Genomic DNA, 25,303 nt, shown 5'->3' with positions numbered 1-25,303 from the left:
TCTTTTCTCATCTTCTGTCACTCACCTGTCACATCTGACTGAGGATGTGTCTGCTGTCAGTGTCGCTGTATTTCAAACTGATAAGAACTGACAGACCGTCTGACCGACAGAAGCTGAAGATCTCAAGCCCAAGACAGGATGTACATCTTTGCATTTTTGAGCCAATAAAGGCTGAGATAACCATAGCAGAGACTCTTTCTGCAGATAACACTGACCACAACGTCACTGTTAGTGCCTGCAGATATGGTTCGTGACGGTGGAAGTCCCCACATGTGCTGCAGACAGTGTTCAACAGAGCAGATAAAGTACAATGGAACGCACGTCAGGGCTGATGTCAGCACAATAACAGGAAGTCTTTGATTGTTATCCATCAAATCAAAAACTCAGGGACACTTTGTAACAGGAAAAAACCTAGCAATGTATTAATTATTAATTTCATTTAATAATACTTGATAGCTTGTACTTTACAACGTCCCTGGTAAAACCCAGCCTCATACAGTTCCTGTAATATTCCTACAGAGAGGTATCATGGTCACCTGACTTTTACTATAATGAGGGTTTCTCCCAAAGATTTTTTCTTTACAGAAAATTGATTATACATTTCTTTGTTTCATAATATGCACCATGAAAGCAACGTATAAACTTTAAGGATAACTACCATTTTTTACAACCTGGACCTTATTTCTAGCAAAATATATGATCATTTACTCACCCAGATAACTTTGGTGTCATTTGGCGTCGTTTGGACGAAATTAGATCCAGTGGAGCGCTGCGTATATCCATATAATGCGAGTGACGGGGCATCGACACACAGCCTCTATATAACGCATTATCTGCCACGAAACTAGTTCATTTCACCAATATTTTGTTACGATACGCTAGTGCTATTCCCCTCTGAGTCCGGGCTCGTCTGTTGTCAACATCCGGGGTCTGTAGGTTGACCTACTACCTCTGACCTGGAAGATGTCATCTCTGAGCTGCGCGCACCCGCGACAGCCCGGCTTGTTTACCTGTAGCTGCTACTGCTAGTTTGACCCCGGATGTTGATAACAGACAAGCCCGGACTCAGAGGGGAATAGCACTAGCATATCGTAACAAAATATTAGTCAAATGTACTAGTTTCGTGGCAGATAATGTGTTATATAGAGGCTGTGTGTCGATGCCCCGTCACTCGCATTATATGGATATATCGGCGCTACACTGGATCTAATTTCGTCCGAACAACTTCAAATGACACCAAAGTTATCTGGGTGAGTAAATGATCATATATTTTGCTAGAAATAAGGTCCAGGTTGTAAAAAAAAGTAGTTATCCTTTAAAGGTGCTCTGTGGAGCTTCTCTGTTGTGTCCGACTCCATTTCTAAAATAACGTTAGCTCCCGTTGGCAGAGCAGAGAGAGACAAGACAAGGCACTGAGAGCATGCCCAAAGTCACATCCTTTTGACTGTCATCTTAGTACAGCCCCCTTGTGGTGTGGTAACATCTGTAACACCTACAAATATAAATGACTTTCAAAACACACTGGCCACTTAATTGTGATAAACAATTACTGAAGCAAAATACTAAACTCTAAGGAACCAACACTAAAGTCATATTTTCGTGCCATCTGAACACTGTGCAGCTTGTTGCAGTAGGCAGATCTTGGAGGATGGTCTGTCCAACTGTGCAATCTTTGTCTTCAACCTCACTGACCACCAAACCTCTCTTATCAGGTGAAGTGTCAATACTACAAATCTTCCTCATCAGCCATGAGCCTCTCGATGTAGAGGGATCCATACCCACATGATGACCAATCCTCCAGTAGTGAAGCCTTTTTTTTTTAGTTTCTCTTGTAACAGAATGATTTATTCCTTCAACCACCTTTTCCAAATAGGTTGAACACACATTGAACTGGCAGTCATGGTTTCTTCTTCAAAAGCAGTACATGATAAGGTGCCTTCAAAATCACGTGGATCAACTGAGACCATGGTGATATGGTGATCATTTAAAATGGCCTCACTTTCACACATGATAATGTTCAAACTCTTATCATCCACATGTTGCTGCTGAATAACAGAGTAGAGCACCTATCAATCCAATCAATCCTATCTAGACCAATCAATGATTCCCATGTTCCTCCATGATGAGAACCTGCAGGCAGAGTGAAGCTTCAGTTCAGTCAGTCTTGGTTTAATTCATGTTACGCCCAAAACACAGCTATGATTAATTGAGAGATTAATATACAACCCCTTTGTGCCTCACACTTTACTGTGTGCCCTGATTATTAAGTCCATTAACTAGCAGAAGGGAGTTGAGAGTGTTGAGGTGTGTGTTGTGATGTCACTGTGTAACAGCAGAGGGCAGCAGAGTTTAATAGTTATCAGTCAGCTGGGGTCAGTTTAACAAAATCATTCATTGTGACAAAACATAAAGTGAAATATTTGTATTACACACTTATATTAGTGATAATACTATTCTGATTTAATTTCATTCTTTTACTTATACCAATATCTAACAATACTGTATTACTACATTGTTATTATTGTGCTTACATATCGTTATATTATAATATAGCCCAGTATTTCACTACAGTGTGTATATTACATATAGTGCATATATATCACATATTACATTATATGCTTTAGACTTGGACTGTAGTAAGCACAGGTGTTACTATAATAATAATAATAATAATAATAAACTGTATCTATATAGCAGAACAGAAAATGTAAAAACACAAAAAGTCAATATGAGTCATTCCCAGTAAAAGGAATAAAAGTGATAAAATAGGCAAAATCACAGAAAAAGAAAGAGAGAAAAAATAAGTAATGCAAAAATAGAAATAAATAAAAGAATAGAGTCAATAGAGGACGTTAAGAAGACGACATCACATCAGAGGAATTAAGAACAGATAAAAGACAATGGATGAAGTTTTATTCAGGATAATGGCAACACAAGGAACATCAAGAGCTGGAGATGAGCTGCCATCAGCCTTGTGGTTGGAGCTGGATCCTCCTCATGGACAGACAGAAGAAACTTGGTGATGATTGACTCACCATCAGAGTCATTAGGATGAATGAACACAGGGAGGGAAGTCTCATGGGCTGGTTCATGGCTGATCGAGTCATACTGTCACGTCAGAGCAGAGAACATGGATCCAAATGCAGGAGATGGCAGTCTTGAAGTGCCATCGATGAAGTTTTATTCAGGATACCGGCAAAACAAGGAGCAGGAAAACACAAGGAACATCAGGAAATGGAAAACACAACAGCAGGATCAGGGAAACTCAACAGATGAATTGACAAAGACTGAACCAAACACTGGGCTAAAATACAGAACACTAGGAACAGGGAAAGAGCTGGTAGGCTGGAAAAACACTAGGAACAGGGCTGGTCTGATGAAGGAGATGCAGTGCAGGCGTGGAAGGAAAGCAGACTGGGGAGGAGCCCTGGATGGAAACAGGGCAAAAAACCCACAAAACAAAAATATAAGAAGACAGAATAGACAGTACCATGACAGTAATGGCTTTTGGTGGTGCATGAATGTACTTACTTAGCACAGATATTTGAAGGTATTGAAATGTTTTTATTGGACGGAGCATGTTTTTTTTTTTTTTTACCTCTATAATTTCTTTGATCACTCTTTTTTTCATTTAAAGAGTTCTTGATATGTCTGAGTCTGTCTTTGTGCTGGTGGAAATGTGAATCAGCCCTGGGGATGGAAAAAGGCTCCTGTTATCTTAATATTGTTGTTTTGATGGTTGTACCATTAGCAGTTATTGATGATAGCAGGTTTTTGATCATCTTAAGGCCATTTTCCTGACATGCATGAGGGCAGTAATTCTGTTCATTATGCTGTACTAGGTCTCCTGTGAGCACAGCTCAGTCAGATCAATTAAAACTGTGTGTGACACTGAGACCTGTCTGTTTCACTCCTGAATTTTCAAGCAAAACAGAGCGCAAGATAACTGATACCTGTTATGACTGTCTAAGAACAGACGGTTTCATATGCTGTACAGACTTGTAAAGCTCCTTGAGGCAATTCATCATTTGTATTTGTGAGCTACATAGATAAAATCGACTTGACTTGTAATAAAGCAACAGCTTTGTCCCAGTAGATTAAACAGAGTAAACAGCAGCGACTGTCGTCCTGACACCGAGCAGCCACACCCTACTAGTCATCTACTAGAATTTAGCTTCAAATATTTGAACAAGCCTGTGGTGTGTTTGATCTACTTTGCCAGACACAGCTGACTGAAGAGCACATGTATTCAACCAGCTAATCCATATAATATGTATTTACTCAAAGGATAACACGGGTGTTATACTGTATCCTTTGTTTTTGTCAAGTAATTCAATGAAAAGACCCAAAACAACAATGGAATAGTTCATCTCTCAACACTGTCTGATCTCCCTGTCCTGTCTATGGCCCAGAGCATACTGGGTCCTACAGATAGATAACTTCAGCTGGACACTGTATTTTTTGATAAACGTTACTCACACAGGAGTAAAGTGTGTATTTTGGGGGGACTACTTTCAGGAGTGGATAATCCACATTTGGTGCCTCAGTGAGTATTCAGGCCAGAAGGACAATGTATGTAGGAGTGAGTAAAATAATATACAGTGTGGTGATGAAGGAACACGTCACCCAGTGCAGTAGATGTGATCATTGATGTGATTTTTATAGTTTATTGTCCACAATCGAGTTAATTCGTCTTGTCAATTAATTGTTGGTTTGGTCTTTTTTGTGAGATTTATTTCCTCTAAAAAAAAATATAGAATATCAGCAGACTTCTCTTTAAAAGGAACAGACTGGTTAGTGTTCATGAGAAACGGGCTACTGTTAGAAACGGGCTACTGTTTCTCTTGGTAAAGTGAAAAAGTTGGAAAACAATCACTGTTTCAATTCAGCATTTTATTAAGTCAGTGTCAGTGAAGTCTATAGTTGCTTAACAATAACAGTCATCAGTTTTCACAGTTTATTTCAGCTTGTCAGATACAGTACCTTTAAAGACCACACACACACACACACACACACACACACACACACACACGGAGGGAGAGAGAGAGAGAGAGAGAGAGAGAGAGGGAGAGGGAGGGAGAGACCATTTACATCTGGTATTGACAAGTGATCTGTATCTTGATATTGATATCTGATCTATGGATCCTTGCATTCAAAACTGGAATGAACCCGATTTCAATATGCAAAATAACTCTTGCTGCTCCTTCTAGCTTTTGATGGGCTTGTTGATCAGCAGGAAGAGGCAGAGCACAAATATATACATATAATCCCTTCTTCCTCTTGAGGTGTCAGGTGACCAGGTGGTCCTTCAGTGTGGCTCAGGACAGAATATGTGCGTACACACTACTAAATGAATGTGGTCCTTTTTACATTTATCCATCCTGAGTGATACAGTCACTAGTGGACAGCTCAAAGCACAGGTGTGAATGCATGAGGACGCACTTGAGATGTGATCACTCAGACCACATTCAACGGTGGTCTAGGCCACATGTGACCTCATTCATTTAGCAGTGTGTACGCATATGTGTCCTGGGCCACATTAAAGGACTGCCTACTTAGCTGACACTTCAGCCTAGCAGAAATATGTACTCATTTGTCGTAGTAAGAGAGAGCCAAGACTACAGAGGAAAAAGTCCTAACAACCACAAAAAAGGAAGAAGTAGGCACAAAAACAGGCAAAATGGATTCTCAAGGAGGGGGCACTCAGGAAACATGCTGTCTGATTTTAAACTGGGATGAAGAGAACGAGTGATTGCATTCAGACCTGTACTTAGAGCTGTCCACTTGTGATTGGATCACTCAGGACAGATGGTAAAGCCAGGGCTGAACAGGGTGATAAAGCAAGCCATGGCAAAGCAAATATGCTCCACTCTCAAGCACCTCTAGCATTGTTGTAATGTCAGAATGGAAATTAAATGATGACTTCAGTAAAATAAACAAAATAACAACCACCACAGCCTGGATGTGAAAGGTCTGAGCTAGCTTATGATTTAAATCATCAAACCTCATGACTCTTTGCTTTGTCACTGAAAGACATTTAACAACATTTAATACAAATCTGAAACATTTCAGCGAGAAACAAAGTACCAAGCTAGAAAGAGACATGTAGAGGTGCACGCTCATAATGTGAATGAAACATGAGGATAAAACAATAACAGAGATTCAGGAAAGTAAAATAGATTTCCTGAAGCAGAGCAGAACTTTTCTTTTATGTTTGTTTCCAAAGACTCTGTGGAGCAAAAATCCTGATAACAGCCCAGAAAACACAACATGGACTACATTTCAAATTTTACAGCTCAGATCCATCTACACTGTAGATGAATCTGAGCTGTAAAAAATTAACAGGAAGTTGGTTCTGTTGAAAATATTTCCCTTAATGTTGACATTTTGACATTATTTTATTATTATTTTCACAGTCACTTAATTCAAAACAAATATTAAGTTAGAAGAACAGTTTGTAATGTGTGTACATTCATTCTATACATGAGCAGCCTCAGCAGCCTAATGTGCGTATCCTGTGCGTGTGTGCGTGTGTGCGTGTGTGCAGGTACATCTGTGGTTCATGTTTCCTCTTGTTTTGACAGCAGAGACACACACACACACACACTCAGGCAGACACCTACAGTATACATACAGACACAGGGAGGCTGTAACACTTATAGACACATATACAGTAAGAATGACACGGGGAGAGAGAGGCTGTGCAGAAAAGGACACACCTTCGCACACACACAAACACACACGCACATACAGGAGACACAGTGAGGGTGTGAGATCAATAGTTTCTTTGTCCACCTTCAGTGTCCACCTTCAGTCTGCAGCTGATCCACAACCACATCAACTTTCCCTCTCTGCCTCGATCTCCACTCCTGTTTTCACACCTCTTCTTCCTCCTCTGCTGTAAAGAGACAGAAATATGAATCAGATTAACAGAAAGGAGAAACCAAATGTTCTCTACCACTGAATCAAACTTCACAGTGAGGGAAACACTGAGAAAAGACAGAGAGCTTTTAGTGCTCCTGTGTTAACATAGTTTAAGAACTTCTCTACCTCCATCAGACTGCAACTACTACAGGGAAGGTGTTTCTCTGGAGAAGTGAGAGTAAAGTTGATGATATTTCCATCTGCAGTGCCTAATATAACCTGCCATATATAGCCTGCCATACATAACCTGCCATGGTGGCCACAAAATGACCACCAGTCAACTGAACAGACCACTGACAAATAGTTGTTTTAAGCATGTATGTCTGAAGCATTCACACATGTTTTATACTCTTAGTGTTGTTATTTTAAAAAGTCCTTTGAGGAATTTTGTCTGTTTTCATATCTGTAAAAAATAATTTGTCTACAATAATGTGAATGAGTGGTCTCAGTGCAGAACCAGACTCATATAGAGGAGCTTGAGACGAGACATAGTGGGACATTTTCTTCAAAAGGTAAAGAACCTTAAGATTTATATAAAATATTTGACATGATAAATGTGTCTCTGTCTCAGATGTGTTAGCCAGTGTGTAGATGTGAAGTAAAGATTCAGGTCTGAAGGGGTGAGGTCAGCTTCACAGAGTTCAAGAATCAACTTCACATGTTAAATCAGTTACACACATATGAACTGGGTTCAGCTCCCTCAGATGATGTCACTGTTTGTAGAGAACATTTTGGTTCTGTGGATGGTTAAAATGTTGATCTGTCAGATGATCACACACTCTACAATAGTCCACCTTCTTCCAGCCCCGATGATACAAATGATGTGCACAGCTTGCAGCCTGTCCTATCACTTAACAGGACATTAATCCTGATTCTTATCATTCATTCATGAAGATGTAGGTTAGAGACTTCATCGAGTTAAAACTACTAACACTATTATTCTATTCTATTCCAAAAGTCATTCTCATCAGCCTCAACTATACTGTGTTTATTGCTAATTAGTATATGTTAGCATGCTAACACACTAAACTAATGTGGTGACATTATACCTGCTCAGCATCAGCATGTTCACACTGTGATTGTGAGCTTGTGAGAAGGATCTTTATATCCACAACATGTGCTGTTTTCATCTGATGATAGCCAGGTGTATTTTCATATTCACATACATGCAGGTGACAGCAGATGTATGCAGGCAGCAGGCAGCTGGTTTGGTTTCTATATATTCTGGCAGGCGTGAAATAAAAAGAACAGGTGAGAATGTTCCAGCAGCACTTTTACACTAAATGTCATCTTTACACTGTTTTGTGTGACCGTCATTCATCAGCCTCTCTTCTCTACCTCTCTCTGGTTCACAGGTCTGGTCTCAGGTGGGTTTGTGCTGCTGGGACCAGATCAGCTGGGACCAGATCAGTCTGTTTATACCACAAACAACTGCTCTATGTTCTTTCTCTTCTCTTCCTCTGCACTCCCTCTGTCTCCTCCTCTTTCATCCCTTTGTCATTCTCAGCACTCGTCACCACAGGACACCTTTATCTGCCTCCTCACTTTGTTTTCCCTCCACCAGCCTCCTGTTACACTCATCTATCTGTTCCCCGTATATGAAATACAGTGAAGTTAGTTCAGACCTTCACTGGCGATCACAGCATTATAGAAACTATGTCTCTGTAAAAAGTAAAAAGTTTGGTTTTGAAAATGTATTCAGTAAGATGATTCATTGAAAATAAAACCAGTTGGCTAAACAACTGCATTTCATTATGTGATCATGACTCTTAAGATACTAAGACTGCATGGCCACTCTGATACAGATACTGCCCCTGTGATCCCAGGCTACTTCACTATGTCATGTTGGATTGAGAGGAAATTACATACTGTGCATTTAAACATCCCTGGAGTGATACAGATAGATACAGACGTGTAGTATGAGATATATGTCTACTGGTGCTACACTACGGTCAGAATAGATCATTTACTGCATGTTGCTCCTCCTGATCCTGACACTGTGTTATGTGCTGAGGCTGACTGATGGTGATATGAAGGCATCACACTGTGAGAAGAATATTTTATTATGAAGATAAGTTGCAGGAAAAACATCATAACATTATCTTAATATGCTTACATGTAGAAATAAACACAAAAATATAATAATCCCAAAGTTCAGAGCCTCCGTGTCCTCATTTGTTCAAAGTTGGACCTTCAGTGGAAAAGTCTCTTCTGTCTTTTTTATCGTCCTCATCCACTCTAAGCTCCAAATGTTCTGCCCTGTCCTTCCGCCACAGTGCTGCTGAGCTAAATCTGGGATCCCTTCATACACTACATACTGTATATAGGCTAGTCTCAGATTAGTAACTGAACTGGGTTAGTTCTGTCAGGGCTTGATCCACTACACTGTAGTTTCAGAGGACCCAGATACCTCAGGGACAGCATGCCTACTTCCATTAACAGTCCGTCCCTCATGAGGAAATGTGCTGAACTAACTAAAAATACAGAGAACAAATTCAACATATTATGGTCTGCTTTCATTATTTATGCATTGACTTCACTTATGAGATTTTTCTTCATGTAGATGCAGCTACATGTGGTGTACTGTATATAAAGAAGGGCTCACTGTAACACTGTTACCTTCTATACGTGTATCTGTAGGTCCTATAGTTTGTCTGAGTTTGCAGTGTTCAGTGAGGGTCACTGGAAGGCGGCACGAACCATCCGGTCACTGAGCGGCTGGGTGGGACGGAAGTTGTCCCCCAACAACCCGTCATTCCCTTCTAACAGCTCCGCCCCTTTGACATGAGACCGCAGCCGCCGAAACTCCTCAATCTGCACAGACGGAAGACAAAAAACATATTTTAAAGGTTAAACTAGTTCACAGCTTCATTTCTCCCAGGGCACCACATATAAAAGCTTTTAACAATACGGTCACACTTTAAGGGTCTCTTTTATTGCCTATTCAGGTCAATACTTGGATGTTTAATAGAAAATGAGTTCATGCTTCAAGTTCAAACACACACTTTTTTCTCAAACCTGCAGGCACTAACTACCGTGTTTCTGAGGGTGGTGTAAACTTGTGACATCACAACTTTATGGAGGTCCTGATGGCTTATTTTCTGCAAGGTAGGTAGGTTGGTACTTGAGTAGGTTAGTAGGTAGGTAGGTTGGTAGGTAGGTAATTAAGTAGGTAGGTAAGTAATTAAGTAGGTAGGTAGGTAGGCAGGTAGGAAGGTAATTAAGTAGTTAGGTAGTTAGGTAGGTAGGTAGGTAGGTAGGTAATTAAGTAGGTAGGTAGGTAGGCAGGTAGAAAGGTAATTAAGCAGTTAGGTAGTTAGGTAGGTAGGTAGGTAGGTAGGTAGGTAATTAAGTAGGTAGGTAGGTAGTAGGTAGGTAGGTAGGTAGGTAATTAAGTAGTTAGGTAGGCAATTAAGTAGGTAGGTAGCTAGGTAGGTAGGTAGGTAAGTAATTAAGTAGGTAGTTAGGTAGGTAGGTAGGTAATTAAGTAGGTAAGTAGGTAGGTAGGTAGGTAGGCAGGTAATTAAGTAGGTAGGTAGGTAATTAAGTAGTTAGGTAGTTAGGTAGGTAGGTAGGTAGGTAGGTAGGTAAGTAATTAAGTAGGTAGTTAGGTAGGTAGGTAGGTAATTAAGTAGGTAAGTAGGTAGGTAGGTAGGTAGGCAGGTAATTAAGTAGGTAAGTAGGTAGGTAGGTAGGTAGGTGGGTAATTAAGTAGGTAAGTAGGTAGGTAGGTAGGTAGGCAGGTAATTAAGTAGGTAAGTAGGTAGGTAGGTAGGTAGGTGGGTAATTAAGTAGGTAGGTAGGTAGGTAGGTAATTAAGTAGGTAGGTAGGTAGGTAGGTAGGTAGGTAGGTAATTAAGTAGGTAGGTAGGTAGGTAGGTAGGTAATTAAGTAGGTCGGTAGGTAGGTAGGTAGGTAGGTAATTAGGTAGGTAGGTAGGTAGGTAGGTAGGTAGGTAATTAAGTAGGTAGGTAGGTAATTAAGTAGGTAGGTAGGCAGAACTCACTGCTTTTGCCCTTTGGCTCTCTACAGACACACAGGATGCTTCAAACACTCCATATGACTTCAAATATTTGCTCTACACTTAGGGTTTCCTTTTGCTGTTAGTCACTGTCAGTACTGAGCAAAAGCAACCTGGCTGGGGAGAGATTAGAAGACTGGGGCCCATGTGGAGTCTCTAACCTCAGAGAAAGATCCTGTAATAATAAAATGATGTGGGAATGAAATGAAATCATGTGAAGACAGCTGACAGATTCATTGTTGTGGAAACTCAGTGACTACAACAGTGTTGTAACAGTGTTCTTACCTATTATTTATGGTCATTTCAGTTATTTACAAGTACAACAGTTGCCTGAAGAAAGAATGGCAGACGAGTGCACAAATAGAGTTTGTTTCCATTTAGACAGATCTGCTCATCTGCAAGAAACAACATCTCACAGACGTTGTCTCGTGCTCACACCAAAATGTAAAGATCAGAACTGTGACAAAGAGGATCCAGAATCTGACTTCCTGTTCATGAGGAAATGTTGCCGCTGCAGATGCTTTCACTTCTACACTCATGTTCTGCAGAGTGGCCGGTTCCACCGTCCAAAACAAACATGACAGCAGCTCCTGTCCTGCTATTGGTTTACAAAAGGAGGATTTATTGTCCAATGTCAAAGTGCACAATGTGTCGGCATAGCAACTGTTCAATGATACACACACTTCTGCATGCACATATGCACCGCGCACACACGCTATTGCACTGGCTACTACTGCTATAAGACCGGTCGATAATGATCAATAATAGACTGATTTTAGAGGTGTGTATTCTAGGTCAGCAGGACACTTCATGAGCAGTGGGACAACAACAGGCTCCCACAGTACTCAATAATAAATCAAATATAGTAATATATGCAGCGCATAGTTTAAAGTGTTTGTGATGTTCATATGGTGTTGTATTACTTCTTCTGTGACTCGCTTCCCAAACATCAGCCTCTTCTAATTTTTGTTGACATATTCAAGAATAACTTCCATCAGCTCCTAGAAGCTCAGCTTTGACTCCTCTAATTCAGAGGTGTTAGAGGTGTGTGATGAGGGTGGTGTACAGAGAGACAGACAGGTGCGGCAGTGATACTGCCTCAGGTGAAAGAGACGTGTGTAAAAACAACAGGACAGTAATTATTGTTGTTTGACTTGCTGGTTTGGTTCATTTATGAATTTGGTCAGCAGCTACAGCAGCTGCAGCAGCTGCAGCAGGTGCAGTGACACACAGCTCATGGAGGCAATTAAGTAGGTAACTGCTCAGGTTTGTCTGACGGTGGGGTCATGGTGTCGATCCTACTCTGACCCATTGTTTCCCAACCTGGGTGTTATCACTGGGTCAGAAGAACATTTTTCAGACCTTTCTGTGATATTCTTTCCGTTCTTGTTAATTACTGTATAGGTTTACCTAAAAAATGGTTTGAATTAGACAATTCTTAAATTAAAATTCATTATCTTAAGAGGCATCTGTTTCTTTCCATTTTAGCATCCAGTGCTCCCATAAATACTTACTATAAATTACTATAGGTAAATAAAAAAATCATTATTGGTATATGTACTTAAGTCCAATAACTGGGTGATATTTTCGAGCATGGAATCCAGTTCTCAAAATAAATCCCATGACATTAAAAAGCTAACTTCTCTTCACCTCTGTTGTCTTGAAGTTCACTTATTTTGTGTATTCATATATCCAGATGAGGATGATGTCTCAGTGAGATGGGAGCTATAATAGTATGATGATACTTAGACTAGTGCAATCATACTATGTTAGTAAATACTTGAATAATTGTATTCTGTGAACATAAGTGATGACATTCTACTTGCCACAAGTCTCACACATTTATTTTAATGTTTTTTATAACTGACTGTTCTTTTAATGGCTAATCTAACATTGTCAGTTTAAAGTTATTCTTTTGACTAACAGGCACATTTACAGATCGCATCGTCTCTGTAAAAAGTGTCATGGTTGAATTGGTACACATTAAGTCAACCACATTAGTATGGACACAGCATTTCAAAAGGTCAGCAGGCCAGAGATTAGCAATGAAGTCTGAAGATTACCACAACAAACTGCCTGAAAAGAGCCATTAGTCAGGCAAAGTCTGGATTAAAGCAATTCATTCAATCTATTAAATAGTGTGACGGGCTCAGCGATTGGCAGTGGGTGTAAAAGCTTCCTGCACTATGAATGTCAGAGAGCCTCAGGTTAGTGGGCCTGAGTTTGGACAGTGATTACATGCATATCTTGGATGGGATTCAGAAAAGGAGATAACAGAGGAAAAGCAGGAACAATGAAGGTGTTGTCAGCTATATAGTTTCCAGTTTCATGTGTCAGATGACTGCATGCGTCAAAAAGGCTGGGTAGTACTGCAGTTCGTGTGACAGGTAAGGCTTAAAAAAGTAGTTTTCTTAAGGAGTACTTTTCATGTTCCTCTTTTTAAAACTGTTCCTCTGCTCTGTACTGCAGTATATATTAGAGCCAGTAATCTGCTTTTTACTTGGCCTCATCGTTATGTAGACCTTCGTTACAACCAGTCTGCTGGAAGAAAGAGAAGCTCACACTTTTTTTGACCATGGCACAATGATGACGAAGCTAAAATCTGAACAAGAGGCTTCCAGCGCCAATTCCTGTGGCGCCAGTGTGCCTGAAAAACACTGAGATCCCCGCTTTTAAAAACTGTAAATTGCACAGCCTGTTGTAGGTGGACATGTAGATAGCTGGCTAACATTAGTTGTGCTAATTTTTCCTGTGTAACATTAATCTTTGATTTTAATGACGTTAACTTATCTTGTAGCTGGTGGTGTGTTGGGGCTTTTTAAATGGGTGTGCTTTACAAAACGTTATGTTCACGTTATGTGGGGCAACGTTGACATGACAACATCTTGTCAGCTGTTTGGTTCTGAACAAGTCATATACAGTTTATTAAAGCTTTCTGCTCAAACTGCTGCCTGCCACTAATTCAAAACTACGCACTGAAAGACACTGAAAAGTCCACAAGGCTGAGGTGAATTGCAGAGATCAGCGAAAAACACCCAAACATCTTTAAATGGCAGCAGATTTTGGTTTATGTTTTACCTGTAACTGTGAGATGGTGAGAGGATAGCGGTAGAGGATCCAGGTCACATTTTCACTACAAGGTGGTGTGGTCAGAGATCCCTCGTACACCCAGTAGTCTCTCAGTAAAGGATCTGAGGGCAGATTAAACAGTTCATGTGTCAAAGCAAAGTGTGTCAGCAGCTTTTATTCTCTGACATGATAATAAAAGATACACTTTGCTGAAATTGCAAGAATAACCTTATATATTCACAGGGATGAATAGGCAGTAAGAAATATAGGGCAGCACAAGATACAGAAATTATTAAAGCTCCAGAAATGCATACTTTTGTAATATTATCATCGGGCTTGTCAGGTGGTTCATATCCCTTTTGTCCTGGTGAAGATAAATGTAGCCAGGTTAACTAGAGACTGTTAATAAGGTTTTTTAGTTCATAATTCGACAAACTTCAGGCATTATTACTGTAAAAGCTGCTTTTACTCATTAACCTTTGCTGAGCAACGCTGATGACGCTGAAGCAACGCATCTCTTCACCACACTGAGGGAAAGACTGAACAGTTGGGCTGCATACGTGCTGATCTATTACACTTGTGGATGAAAATCCAATTATATGGTATTGCGTGCTAACTGTTTCATTGAAATGTATGTATTTTGTGTGCTTTTGCCTAATTTAGAGGGGAGACATGCCGTGTTGAGTTCCAGGTGTGTGTGTCTTTGCTCACAGGCTTCACACTGGAGTAAAAGTGAGTTTATGATTTTCTGATTAACTTTATTTTGGACTCATGTAAAAATATTTGCACTGTAATAAATAATGCACTTTGTTGAAGTTACTGTGACTGTTTTTTTGTTTTCTTTGTTTAGAAATGAGCCACTATTGTTGTCTATAAGTCTACGTTGTCTATAGTATTTAGTCCTTTGCCTAAAGTATTTAGTCATTTGTCTAAAGTATTTAGTCCTTTGTCTATAGTATTTAGTCCTTTGTCTAAAGTATTTAGTCCTTTGTATTAAGTCCTTTGTCTATAGTATTTAGTCCTTTGTCTAAAGTATTTAGTCCTTCGTCTATTTAGTCCTTTGTCTATAGTATTTAGTCCTTTGTCTAAAGTATCTAGTCCTTTGTCTGAAGTATTTAGTCCTTTGTCTATAGTATTTGGTCCTTTGTCTATAGTATTTAGTCCTTTGTCTGAAGTATTTAGTCCTTTGTCTATTTAGTCCTTTGTCTATAGTATTTCGTCCTTTGTCTAAAGAAGGGTTTCTCAACGGGGGCGGTACCGCCCCCCAGGGGGCGTTCTAAACATTGTAAGGGGCGCTGGGAGCGTGAGGGCTGAGAGGGGGGCGCTCAGGCACGAATGGGGGGCGCCACAACTTGGCTTGTAGCTACAAAGTTCATTTGAACTCTACATTTTAAACTTTCATGCTTTCCTAACTTTTGTAGTGCAAATAACCGACCTAAATAGTCTACTTTATGGGTGTTTCGATAAATTCTACTGAGCTACATGTTATGAGATCGGTGTGTGTCCTTTTAAGAGCGAGAGCGGTGTGTGTGTGTGTGTGTGTGTGTGTGTGTGTGTGTGTGTGTGTGTGTGTGTGTGTGGTCGAGAGAGGTGAGCGAGCGAGAGTAGAAGCGGTCGAGAGGAAAAAGTGTATCTTAACGTTCATATATAGTTTCATAAAAATAAAGCTGCTGTCTGAGACCAAGAACCTGAGTCTGCTGCTTCCACTGCTGGGTAAAAGGGAAGAGATATCCTCTCTGCTCCCTGACCACGATCGGACGAGCCGAGCAGGAACGGGCCATGGCAAGCAGATGCTGTCAGCTGTGATCCCGATATCCAGGAGAGGCTCATTGAACTCCAGAACGACGAAGAGGCAAAAGCAACGTTCCGGACCTCTGGTTGGCGTGCGATGTGGGTTACGCAAGGTCAGCGTTTTCCTCCGTTGTGGGTCAGGGTCCATCTCCTCCTCCTCGCTTTCCCCACGTCGTATCTCGTCGAACAGGGATTCAGCCAAGCTCTCCACATGCAGACGAAATACCGCAACCGTCTGAACCTGGTTAGCTCTGGCGCTCTCAGACTGAAACTAACATCCCAGTCTCCAGACGTGAAAAAGCTGGCAGCGGCCCACCAAGCACAGGGCTCTCACTAGGTTGCTTTCAATAAATAAAGCACGTACAGTCCTATATAGTTCCCTTCTTTAAAATAGGCTTTTTTCCTTCTTTTTTTCCTTGGTTCATGTCAGCGTATCAAGTATTTAGTCCATTGTCTGAAGTATTTAGTCCTTTGTCTATAGTATTTAGTCTTTTCTCAGGTGATCCAAAGGTGGCTAAAGCAGGGATCCAAGTGAGGACTGGAAGGAAGTGGAGGGCAGAGGACGCAGTTCAAGAGGCAGAGGCAAGGGTGCGTCAAAGGAGCCTGGTGGGAGTGGTCACACGAGGCAGAGCTGGGCTAGGCTCCTTTCCAACTCCCCAAACAAACACCAGCGGGAAGGAAGGGTGCCGCCTTGTCCAGGAGGAGGTGGGAGCTGCAGTGGAGGAATTAAGAACCGTCAAGGCTGTGGGAATGAAGCAACAGGGAGCTTGGACAAGATGGGAGCATGCGGTCGAGAGGAAAGTGACCTGGGCCGAGTTGTGGAAAGCCGAGCCTCTCTGCATCAAGTTCCTCATCCAGGCAGTATACAACGTGCTTCCAAGCCCATCAAACCTGCACACATGGGGCATAGCTGAGACACCAGCATGCCCACTGTGCTCCAAGCGAGGAACCCTGGAACACATCCTCGGCTGCTACACCAGGGCACTTGGAGATGGGCGGTACCGTTGGAGGCATGACCAGGTTCAGAAGACCATCGCTGAAGTTATCAGCAAAGGACTGGTGTGGGCAAAGCAGCTCCGACCTTCCAAGGAAACCATTGCCTTTGTCAGAGCTGGGGAGTGGCCAACCCCTGCCAGAAGAACATCTGCAGGAATCCTAACCTCTGCAAAAGACTGGCAGCTGTTGGTGGACCTTGAACATCAGCTGAAGTTTCCCAGCCACATTGCAGTTACCACCCTGCGACCATCCCTTGGGAAGACCGCCTGGAAGAAGCTTTTGAAAGGAAGCTCTCCAAGTATGCGGGATTGGTCAGCGACTGTCAGCTGGCTGGATGGAGAGCAAGGTGTCTCCCAGTGGAGGTTGGATGCAGGGGTTTTGCAGCCCATTACCTAACCAGAGCCTTCAGCTGTTTGGGCATCGAGAGAGAGAGAAGGAGGAGAGCCATCCGCAGTACCACCGATGTGGCAGAGAAGGCCTCAAGATGGCTGTGGCTCAAAAGAGGAAAGCCATGGAGTCATGGTAGTTAGTCAGTCATCTGGACACAAGCGGGGGCCTGATCAGCCCCGGCTGGGTCACCTGGAGGAGGGCGTATTATGTTGAAAGACCCGAAATGTCCGATGATTTCTGGTACACAACTGACGATGTGTCCAGAGGCATCAGTAGATGTATGTACACAGTCCTTTGTCTATAGTATTTAGTCCTTTGTCTAAAGTATTTAGTCCTTCGTCTGAATAAACTGCAAAGTGTTCTCATTTGTAAGTTACAGTTTTTCTCAATTGTTTACACACAAATACTGGTACTTGAGACACAATGACCACAACATGTAACTCATGCACCAACACACTGAACCAATTCTGCTAAACTACAAGCACAATTCCTGCTTTACACTCAAAGTGCAGTTCTAAAACACACTTTTTTCAAAAGACTACACACAATTCTCTACATTTGGCACAATTTTCATGAAGGAAATATCTTGTTTTCACAAGGAACACACTGTCATTCAAAATTCTAAAGTTAATTGCCCTACTATGCACACTGACTCATCACATGGGCAAACACCTGTCACACAGTTTTACAATTAGCAATCAGAGCTTTAGCATAAAACGGCAAATACAAAAAAAAACAATAGAAAACAATAAGATATTTCAAAATATTGATAGGGTAAGCTTATCAACACTGGACCGTGTCTTGCGCAGAAATAATCTGATGACGCAGGTCTACAGGGTGCCATTTGAACACAATTCAGAAAGAGTCAAATAATTGCGATATAACTATGTGCAAGTGAGTCCTATACAATCCCACAATTGATGCATACTCTCAACACTGTATAAATTATACATATTTCAGTATTGTAATCATAATGATTGTGCTTCACAATAGTGACCACTCCATGTCTATTTCTGATATTGTCATGTGTGTTTCAGAGAGTCCTTGAGCTAGAGGTGGCTGCAGTGGAGCACCAGTTCATCTTCATTGATGAGGTTGGATTCAACCTCACAAAAAGACGAAGGAGGGGAAGGAATATCATCAGCCAGCGTGCCATTGTCGAAGTCCCTGGCCAGTGCGGAGGGAACATCACAATGTGTGCAGCGATTACCCACCACGGTGTCATCCATCACCATGCTACCCTTGGCCCCTACAACACTGCCCATCTGATCACATTCCTGGACACCCTACACAACACACTCATTCCACCAGATCAGATAGATGGCCCAGAGCAGCTCAGGTACGTTGTCATTTGGGACAGGCTTTTTAGTTGTTTACCTCCCTCCATATTCTCCATTCCTCAATCCTATTGAGAATTTTTTTTTTCTGCCTTGAGATGGAAAGTGTATGACTGAAATCCACAAACGAGTATACCCCTTCTCCAAGCTATGGAAGACGCATGTGGAGATATAGCAGTTGATGCTTTTCATGGCTGGATTCGCCATGCTAGGCGATATTTCCTCCACTGCTTGGCTAGGTAAAACATTGCTTGATGTGGATGAGGTGCTGTGGCCAGACCGAAACAGAAGAGATTTTTTTTAACTGTAGCTGTATACAGTAAATTCTTCTGTTTTGTATGTAGACCACTGTATGTGCAACTTTGTGTTGGTTGGGATGTACACAGTTTACATTGTACATTTGTTACCGTGTATTTGTGTGTTCTGAGTATAAAAACAATATTCTCAAATACTTTACAACACACTTATGTATGTACTGTCTGTAGTAAGTGTAACACTGAACAAAAAAAGGCCTAAGTTATTATGAAGAATGGAGAAGTGTTTTCCATTCATCATAGTGTTTTACATTGAGCACATCAGTGTTCAACTGGTTCTTATAAATGTTTATTCATATGATGGTTTGTGTGTGTCATTTGAAAACAAAATACCATTTTGAGAAGAAATAACATTGTTTTGAATGTAAAGTTTCATTTTGCAGGAGAATTGAGGGGTTTGCCCATTGTGTGTGTGTGTTTTTGATGTGTGTGTAGAGTTCTGAGAGTACGAGGCATGCTTTCAGAAAATGTGTGTAAACAATCAAGAAAAACTAACATTTCTCATTTCTCAGAACATTTTTTACAAATTATATTTCTAAAAAGTGAAGTTGACAAAATGAGCCATTTTAAAAAGTGGTGGGGACATGTCCAGCATCCCCAGTGTAGATAACACCTATGATAATATGCTGGCATTAAGAATGAATGGACTGATGAGAGGATGATAGTGAACCAACAGACTCCCATCTTGAGTCAACTATGGTGGTATAACCTAAAATTCAATCTATAGTCATTTTTCATTTCATATATTCATTATGAGTGTGAACTCAGACAGTGTTGTGCTCACCAGGTAGCAGAGTGTTTGGGTTGAAGCAGGGGATGATCTTGTTCTTCCCCTGATGGAAATATAGCAACACAACAATAATTATTATTGTCATCATGTATGCAGTTTATCAGTTTTTTTATTTTCTTCTGATGTAGTAGATTATTATCTAATCCATCTGATTTTTTTCAGTCTTGCTCTCACCTTGTACTGCAGGTCCTGCAGAACTTCAGTAATGGCCTTCAGACCCAGATGCTCCTTCCCGATCTGATGAATATGCAACACATTGCAGGTTTCAGTGGGAGGTCAGTCGGTGGCTAAAGGACTTATCAATGTATCTTCTACAGACAATCAGTGATTATCGTAAAGATGTCAACAATAATCTTAGTTTTTTAAGAGTGTTTCCCAGTAGGGAAACTAGGACAAATTCAATGAGAAAGTCATTTCATAGGAACAGAGCAACATACTGTTACTGTACACAGGAAGGTTCATCTAATCTGGAATGAACCTGTTCACTCATTTAGAAAAACAGCACTTACAATCCCAGGAAGGAAAAATACTTTCAGGCATCTGGGCTATTGAAGAAGTCAATATTTTTGAAAAATTAGGTCTATGGAGTTTTCTTTTTTTTATTATAAAAATACGTTTTCAACACTGTTGCTCAGGAGGTAGAGCAGTCGCCCACCAATCAGAAGGTCAATGGTTCGATTCTTAGCCCCTGCAGTCTACATGTCGAAGTATCCTTGGGCAAGATACTGAACCCTAAAATGCTCCTGATGAGCAGATGGCACTTTGCATGGTAGCCTCTGTCACCAGTGCATGAGTGTGTTTGTGAATGCTGACTTGTTTTGTAAAGTGCTTTGAGTGGTCGCTAAAACTAGAGAGGTGTAATTTAAGTACAGTCCATTTACAATATGGGAAGTTCTGCTCCATAGTATTATACTCAGTTGCAGCTTATTAGTTACACCTAGCTAAAACTAATGCAGTGTAATACAACAGCCCAACAATAAATCCTACCTTCATGTAGACTGAAATGTTGAAATACTTTCAGCTGTTAATTTAACTTGATTGTAATTTTGGAGTTTCCGCTGTTATTGAATTATCTTTTGTTATACTGTATTTGGACCAGTACTGAAAATATCTACTCAAGTACAAGTACAGTTCTATCACTGAAGTATTACTCAATTACAAGTAAAACAACAGGTATTAAATAATATTTAAATAAAAGTACAAAGTATTCTTCTAAGCCGTACTCAGAGTATTAGTTACTTTTTATCCACTGATGTTTAATGCCTGATCAATAGCAGGCGTTCAGTCAGAGGAGTTTGTGTCTCTGTAAATCTTCAGTCTAAATGACTCCTGCACTGTTCTGCTCAGTGGTCGTGGCCACGTCTCCAGACCTCAGCCTGCTGCAGAGTGTTTGTTTCATTGTTTCTTTGCCTTCGTCCGTATCGGCCTGTGTCAGTGTTTTCATTGGTTCATTTGTGATCAGATTTTTTAGCTACAAAAATACACATGAAAGGTTTGGATATCAATTCAAATTGTACTCAGTACTCAATTATGATTTTAAAAGTAACTAAGTGCATTACATGGTGTAAAGTTAAGTACAATTTACATTGAGTAAAATTGCAGACTTGAAAAAATAAAATAAAAGTACAATACCCAAAAACATAGATAAACTGAAAGACTTTAATACAGTTATTTGATTAGCAAATCGGTACTTCCAATCCTGGTTTAGACTTACAGTAGTAATAATATTTTTCAAAATTGATAAGGATTAATTGTAGGGCTTCATGAAATTACACTGCATGAAATTATTTTACACTGACATTGAATAAAAAAGATTGCCAAAGTCACGACCCTCCCAGTGGACCTCATGGGACCTTATTTCTGAAGAACATTGTACAGTAGTCCACGGGGAGAGACAAATACATTTTTTACCCCATCTTAGTTGTGCCATGAATCACACATATGATGCTTGTCAATTTTAAAGCTCATTTTCCGAGTCAATAAAGTTACTTTGTCATAAATAAGGTAAAATACCATCTAGTTTTGTGTTAAACTGCTCAGTGAAATACATTGTCTGAATTGTCTATCATGCATATTTTTTGCAAAATAAGGTCCCATGGGGTCGGCTGGAGACTTTCTATGTGATCAGCAATAGACATGTTTTAGAACATTTTATCTGATACAGTTTTTATATCTCAATATGTAAAATGTATATTATAAATTAGTCAAAGTGGGGATTGTCTTCCCCCTTTGAAAATAAATATCTAATCCAAATTCTCTACATATTGAAACAGTCTATGTATTCAGCCTGTTTTACCTGTCAAACTGAATGAACACATAACCGTATGCGCTGGGACACACTGTTGAGCCTTCTCAGTATCATGGGCTCAAACTCAACCAACACTAGTTACTGAGAGGCTGTCTGACTGATCAACCTGTAGACTTGGCTGAACACTTGCAGTCACAAATAGAAGCAATTTTGTTTTATTTTAGTAAGGCAGGTCAGGGACGTGATTAATGAAAAGTTTCTCATATCAGAGGGCTTGTTGATTAGTGACTATTAGTACTTGTGGAACCAGTTAAACCAGGGTTATCAAACTCAAATTAGCTTGAGGCCACTGCCAGCATTGTGATCTCGTAGGAGGGCAGCATTCAAGTACTATAAGAAGGCGCAGCATTTCTGAAAATTTACTTTTTATTTCCATTATTAACATAATAATAAAAAAATGCAAACAACAGTTTGTATACATTTGTATATGATTAGTTTTTAACAGTTAGTACAAATCTCTTCCCCCTACTCTTAAATGACTTAAATAATAATGACATTTATAATAGGGATTTGTACTTTATTTCTTGCCAGACACCTGGCAGCTCTTCTGCTCATATTTTGTTCATATTTAGAAAAATTCTAATAGAAGTCAACATCTGTATGCACATTAGTGTTTTAACAGTGCAAATCTTTTTTCCTCATAAATAACTTTTTTAAAACTTGCACTAGGCTTGCCGTGGTAGTCGGTTTATGGTGTTACTCTGTGGTCGGGCTTACGGCAATTACATTATTTACAACGGACTGGACTATGGCGGACTGGACTATGGCGGAGGATTTGTTGTCAAAGAGAAAAGCCAACACGCCTGTTTGGTAATATGTCGAGTTTCAACTCATATTAGGTAACCTGATATTGGTTAATGAGGAAAAAGAGTTGTTACCTCTGTAGATGCATTTTTGATGAACGTCAGTGGTGCTAACTGAAGACATTGCATTTCCTGTGACTAGTCTCCATCAAAATAAAAGTCAACTTGTGTTTTTTTTAATAGAATCGTGTTTTTATGGCAAATGGACTTCCTACATCGCTTTTCCAGTGTTCTGCCTGCTCAAAGCGCTTTGCAACACTTGTCACATTCACACACACGTTCATACACTGATGCAGAGGCTGCAATGTGAGGTGCCCACTGCTCATCGACATGCAGCTGGGGGAGCCGGGGATTCAAACCACCGACCTTCTGATTACTAGACAACCCGCTCTACCTCCTTTTCTGTAGTAATAATAATAATAAAATTATAGTATCAGGGCAGTGTGAGGGGGGATGGGATTATTATATGTCAAATCTTGTACATATCAACTCTGTATCTCTTGTGTTCTTATTTCCATGAAAACAATAAAAACACAGTTTAAATAAAACAAATAAAACTAATGATCTTTGTCCTAAAAACAGTTCAATTATATATTTGGTCAAATGCATGTATTAAACTAATTTTGATCTCTGTTCAATAGTAATATTTTGAGGGAAAACAATCCATTATCTGGCCACTATGGCAGCCTTCTTGTTCTTCATGTGGATTTTTACCTGCACAAAGAGAGCGATGACGAGGATCCCGTTCTTCTTCCCAAGAGCATCTTCCAAAGTGTTAAACAGAGTGCTGTTCCAGTGAATCAGATGGAGCTACAGACAGACAGACAGACAGACAGAACACAACCTGCATTTGAAAGGCCATTGTTATAAACAGGTGTAGGGAACAGTGGATAGTAAGAGAGGACGAAACCATCAGCTGGGGCTGACTGAGGGCTCTTATCTCAACTTAATGTGAACAGGGAGAAATGAGTGCAAAACTTCAGCTCGGAACTAGTAAATATCAGACCAGACCACAGATCCTATAAGACCAGGGTACTTGTCTTACTGTATAGAAATAGTGATAGTTTAGATTTAATTAAAACATACGTGATCTCTGAACTAGGGCTGGGCGATAAAACGAATTTAAATCATTTTATGATAAAATCTTCCACGATAACGATGATAAATTTATGACATTTATTTTCGATAGTTATTTTTGAGTTCGTTTTCCTCTACCTAGAAAACACTACACCAACAGCCAGCACAGCAGAGAAACAAATGCATGTGGTTGATACATGTTTCCGGCCCCTCCCACTCACAACAACTGAATGATGAAGAATGATGGTGACCACCTGTGTGTTTAACTGACACAAGAAAATGAGCGGTCCGACTAGCGAAACTGAGTGTGAGGAAACTGCGAAAGACAAAGAAATTGTACCAAAGAAAGGTCATACCAAACACTTTGGCTACCTGAAGTCTGACAAAGGACAGACCACCATTAGGTGCAAAATGTGGCGGCGACCAGTCCTCAGCGGAACTGGAAACACCACCAACCTCTTCTATCATCTCAAAAGGTACTGTCCCAAAGAGTACTCCGAAAGCATGAGTTAGCGCTATCATGCTAGCGTCCCCTCAAATAGCCAACAGCCCGGCCCCACTGCTTCTACTAGTCAAACTTCAGTTTGACAACCAACAATTGCCGCTGCTTTTTCAGCCATTACCCCATATGAGAAGAACCAAAGCGACACAAAGACATAACCAGCGCAATTATGTACTGTATCGCTAAAGATATGATGCCTATAAGCACAGTTGAAAAATCAGCTCTATGCAGAGTGAAGGGTAAAGTTGGAGGAGCAGCTCAGAGATGTCACCGCTGATATGTGGTCTGGTCACATGTCCAAAGCACAACAAGTCTTACAGAACAGGAGGCATTAAAGCTGAACTGAACAACTACCTGCAAGCTCAAGCATGTGCAATATTCAAAGAATACAGTAGCATAGTCATCCTCAGTATTTACCTTTTTATTTTATTTTGTTTAATCAATGTTCAGTTCAGTATTACCTCTAAAATCAAATCAAATCAAATCAAATCAAGTTTTATTTGTATAGCCCAAATTCACAAATCACAGTTTGCCTCAGAGGGCTTTACAATCTGTACAGAGACGACACCCTCTGTCCTTTGACCCTCGATTCGAGTGAGGAAAAACTTGCCCCCAAAAAAAAGCTCTTTTAACAGGGTAAAAAAAAATGCGGAAGAAACCTCAGGAAGAGCCACAGAGGAGGGATCCCTCTCCCAGGACGGACAGACGTGCAATAGATGTCACATGTACAGAGCAGATCAACGAGATCACAATGTATACAATTATAATAAATGTTAGAGACAAGTTTGAAACAAGCAATTTGTTGTACATACTCATCATTTTATTTATTCAGTGTTTAACATAAAACCATTTGGTTGGTTGGTTCTGCTGAATGTTTGTCACCTACTCATTCTGACAATAAATAATTGTATTTTACAAACCATAATTAACCTGGTTTATTTTGGGTTCTGTCCTAAGGAAAATACTAGACCTAAGTAGAAA

General features: G+C 40.3%; 1 protein-coding gene across 3 annotated transcripts in view; it reads right to left on the bottom strand.

Annotated features, from left to right (window-relative positions):
• Positions 1–4,874: 4,874 nt before the first annotated feature.
• Positions 4,875–25,303, bottom strand: part of ca8 (carbonic anhydrase VIII) — a 35,959-nt gene continuing 15,530 nt past the window's right edge. For 2 of the 3 annotated variants that reach the window (XM_084369236.1, XM_084369238.1), the window contains exons 4-9: positions 23,458–23,553; positions 19,807–19,869; positions 19,627–19,675; positions 14,024–14,136; positions 9,544–9,738; positions 4,875–6,898 (exon numbers count right to left, since the gene is read on the bottom strand). In XM_084369236.1, coding sequence (XP_084225362.1) covers positions 9,604–9,738; positions 14,024–14,136; positions 19,627–19,675; positions 19,807–19,869; positions 23,458–23,553 — 456 coding nt within the window. In that variant the 3' untranslated portion in view covers positions 4,875–6,898; positions 9,544–9,603. The remainder of the gene's footprint in view (positions 6,899–9,543; positions 9,739–14,023; positions 14,137–19,626; positions 19,676–19,806; positions 19,870–23,457; positions 23,554–25,303) is intronic. The other variant, XM_084369237.1, reaches the window with a different exon arrangement.

The sequence above is a fragment of the Pagrus pagrus genome (genome assembly GCF_965226575.1).
Source record: "Pagrus pagrus genome assembly, chromosome: 12".
Taxonomy (NCBI): Eukaryota; Metazoa; Chordata; class Actinopteri; order Spariformes; family Sparidae; genus Pagrus; species Pagrus pagrus.
This window is presented reverse-complemented; position numbering and strand designations above follow the sequence as displayed.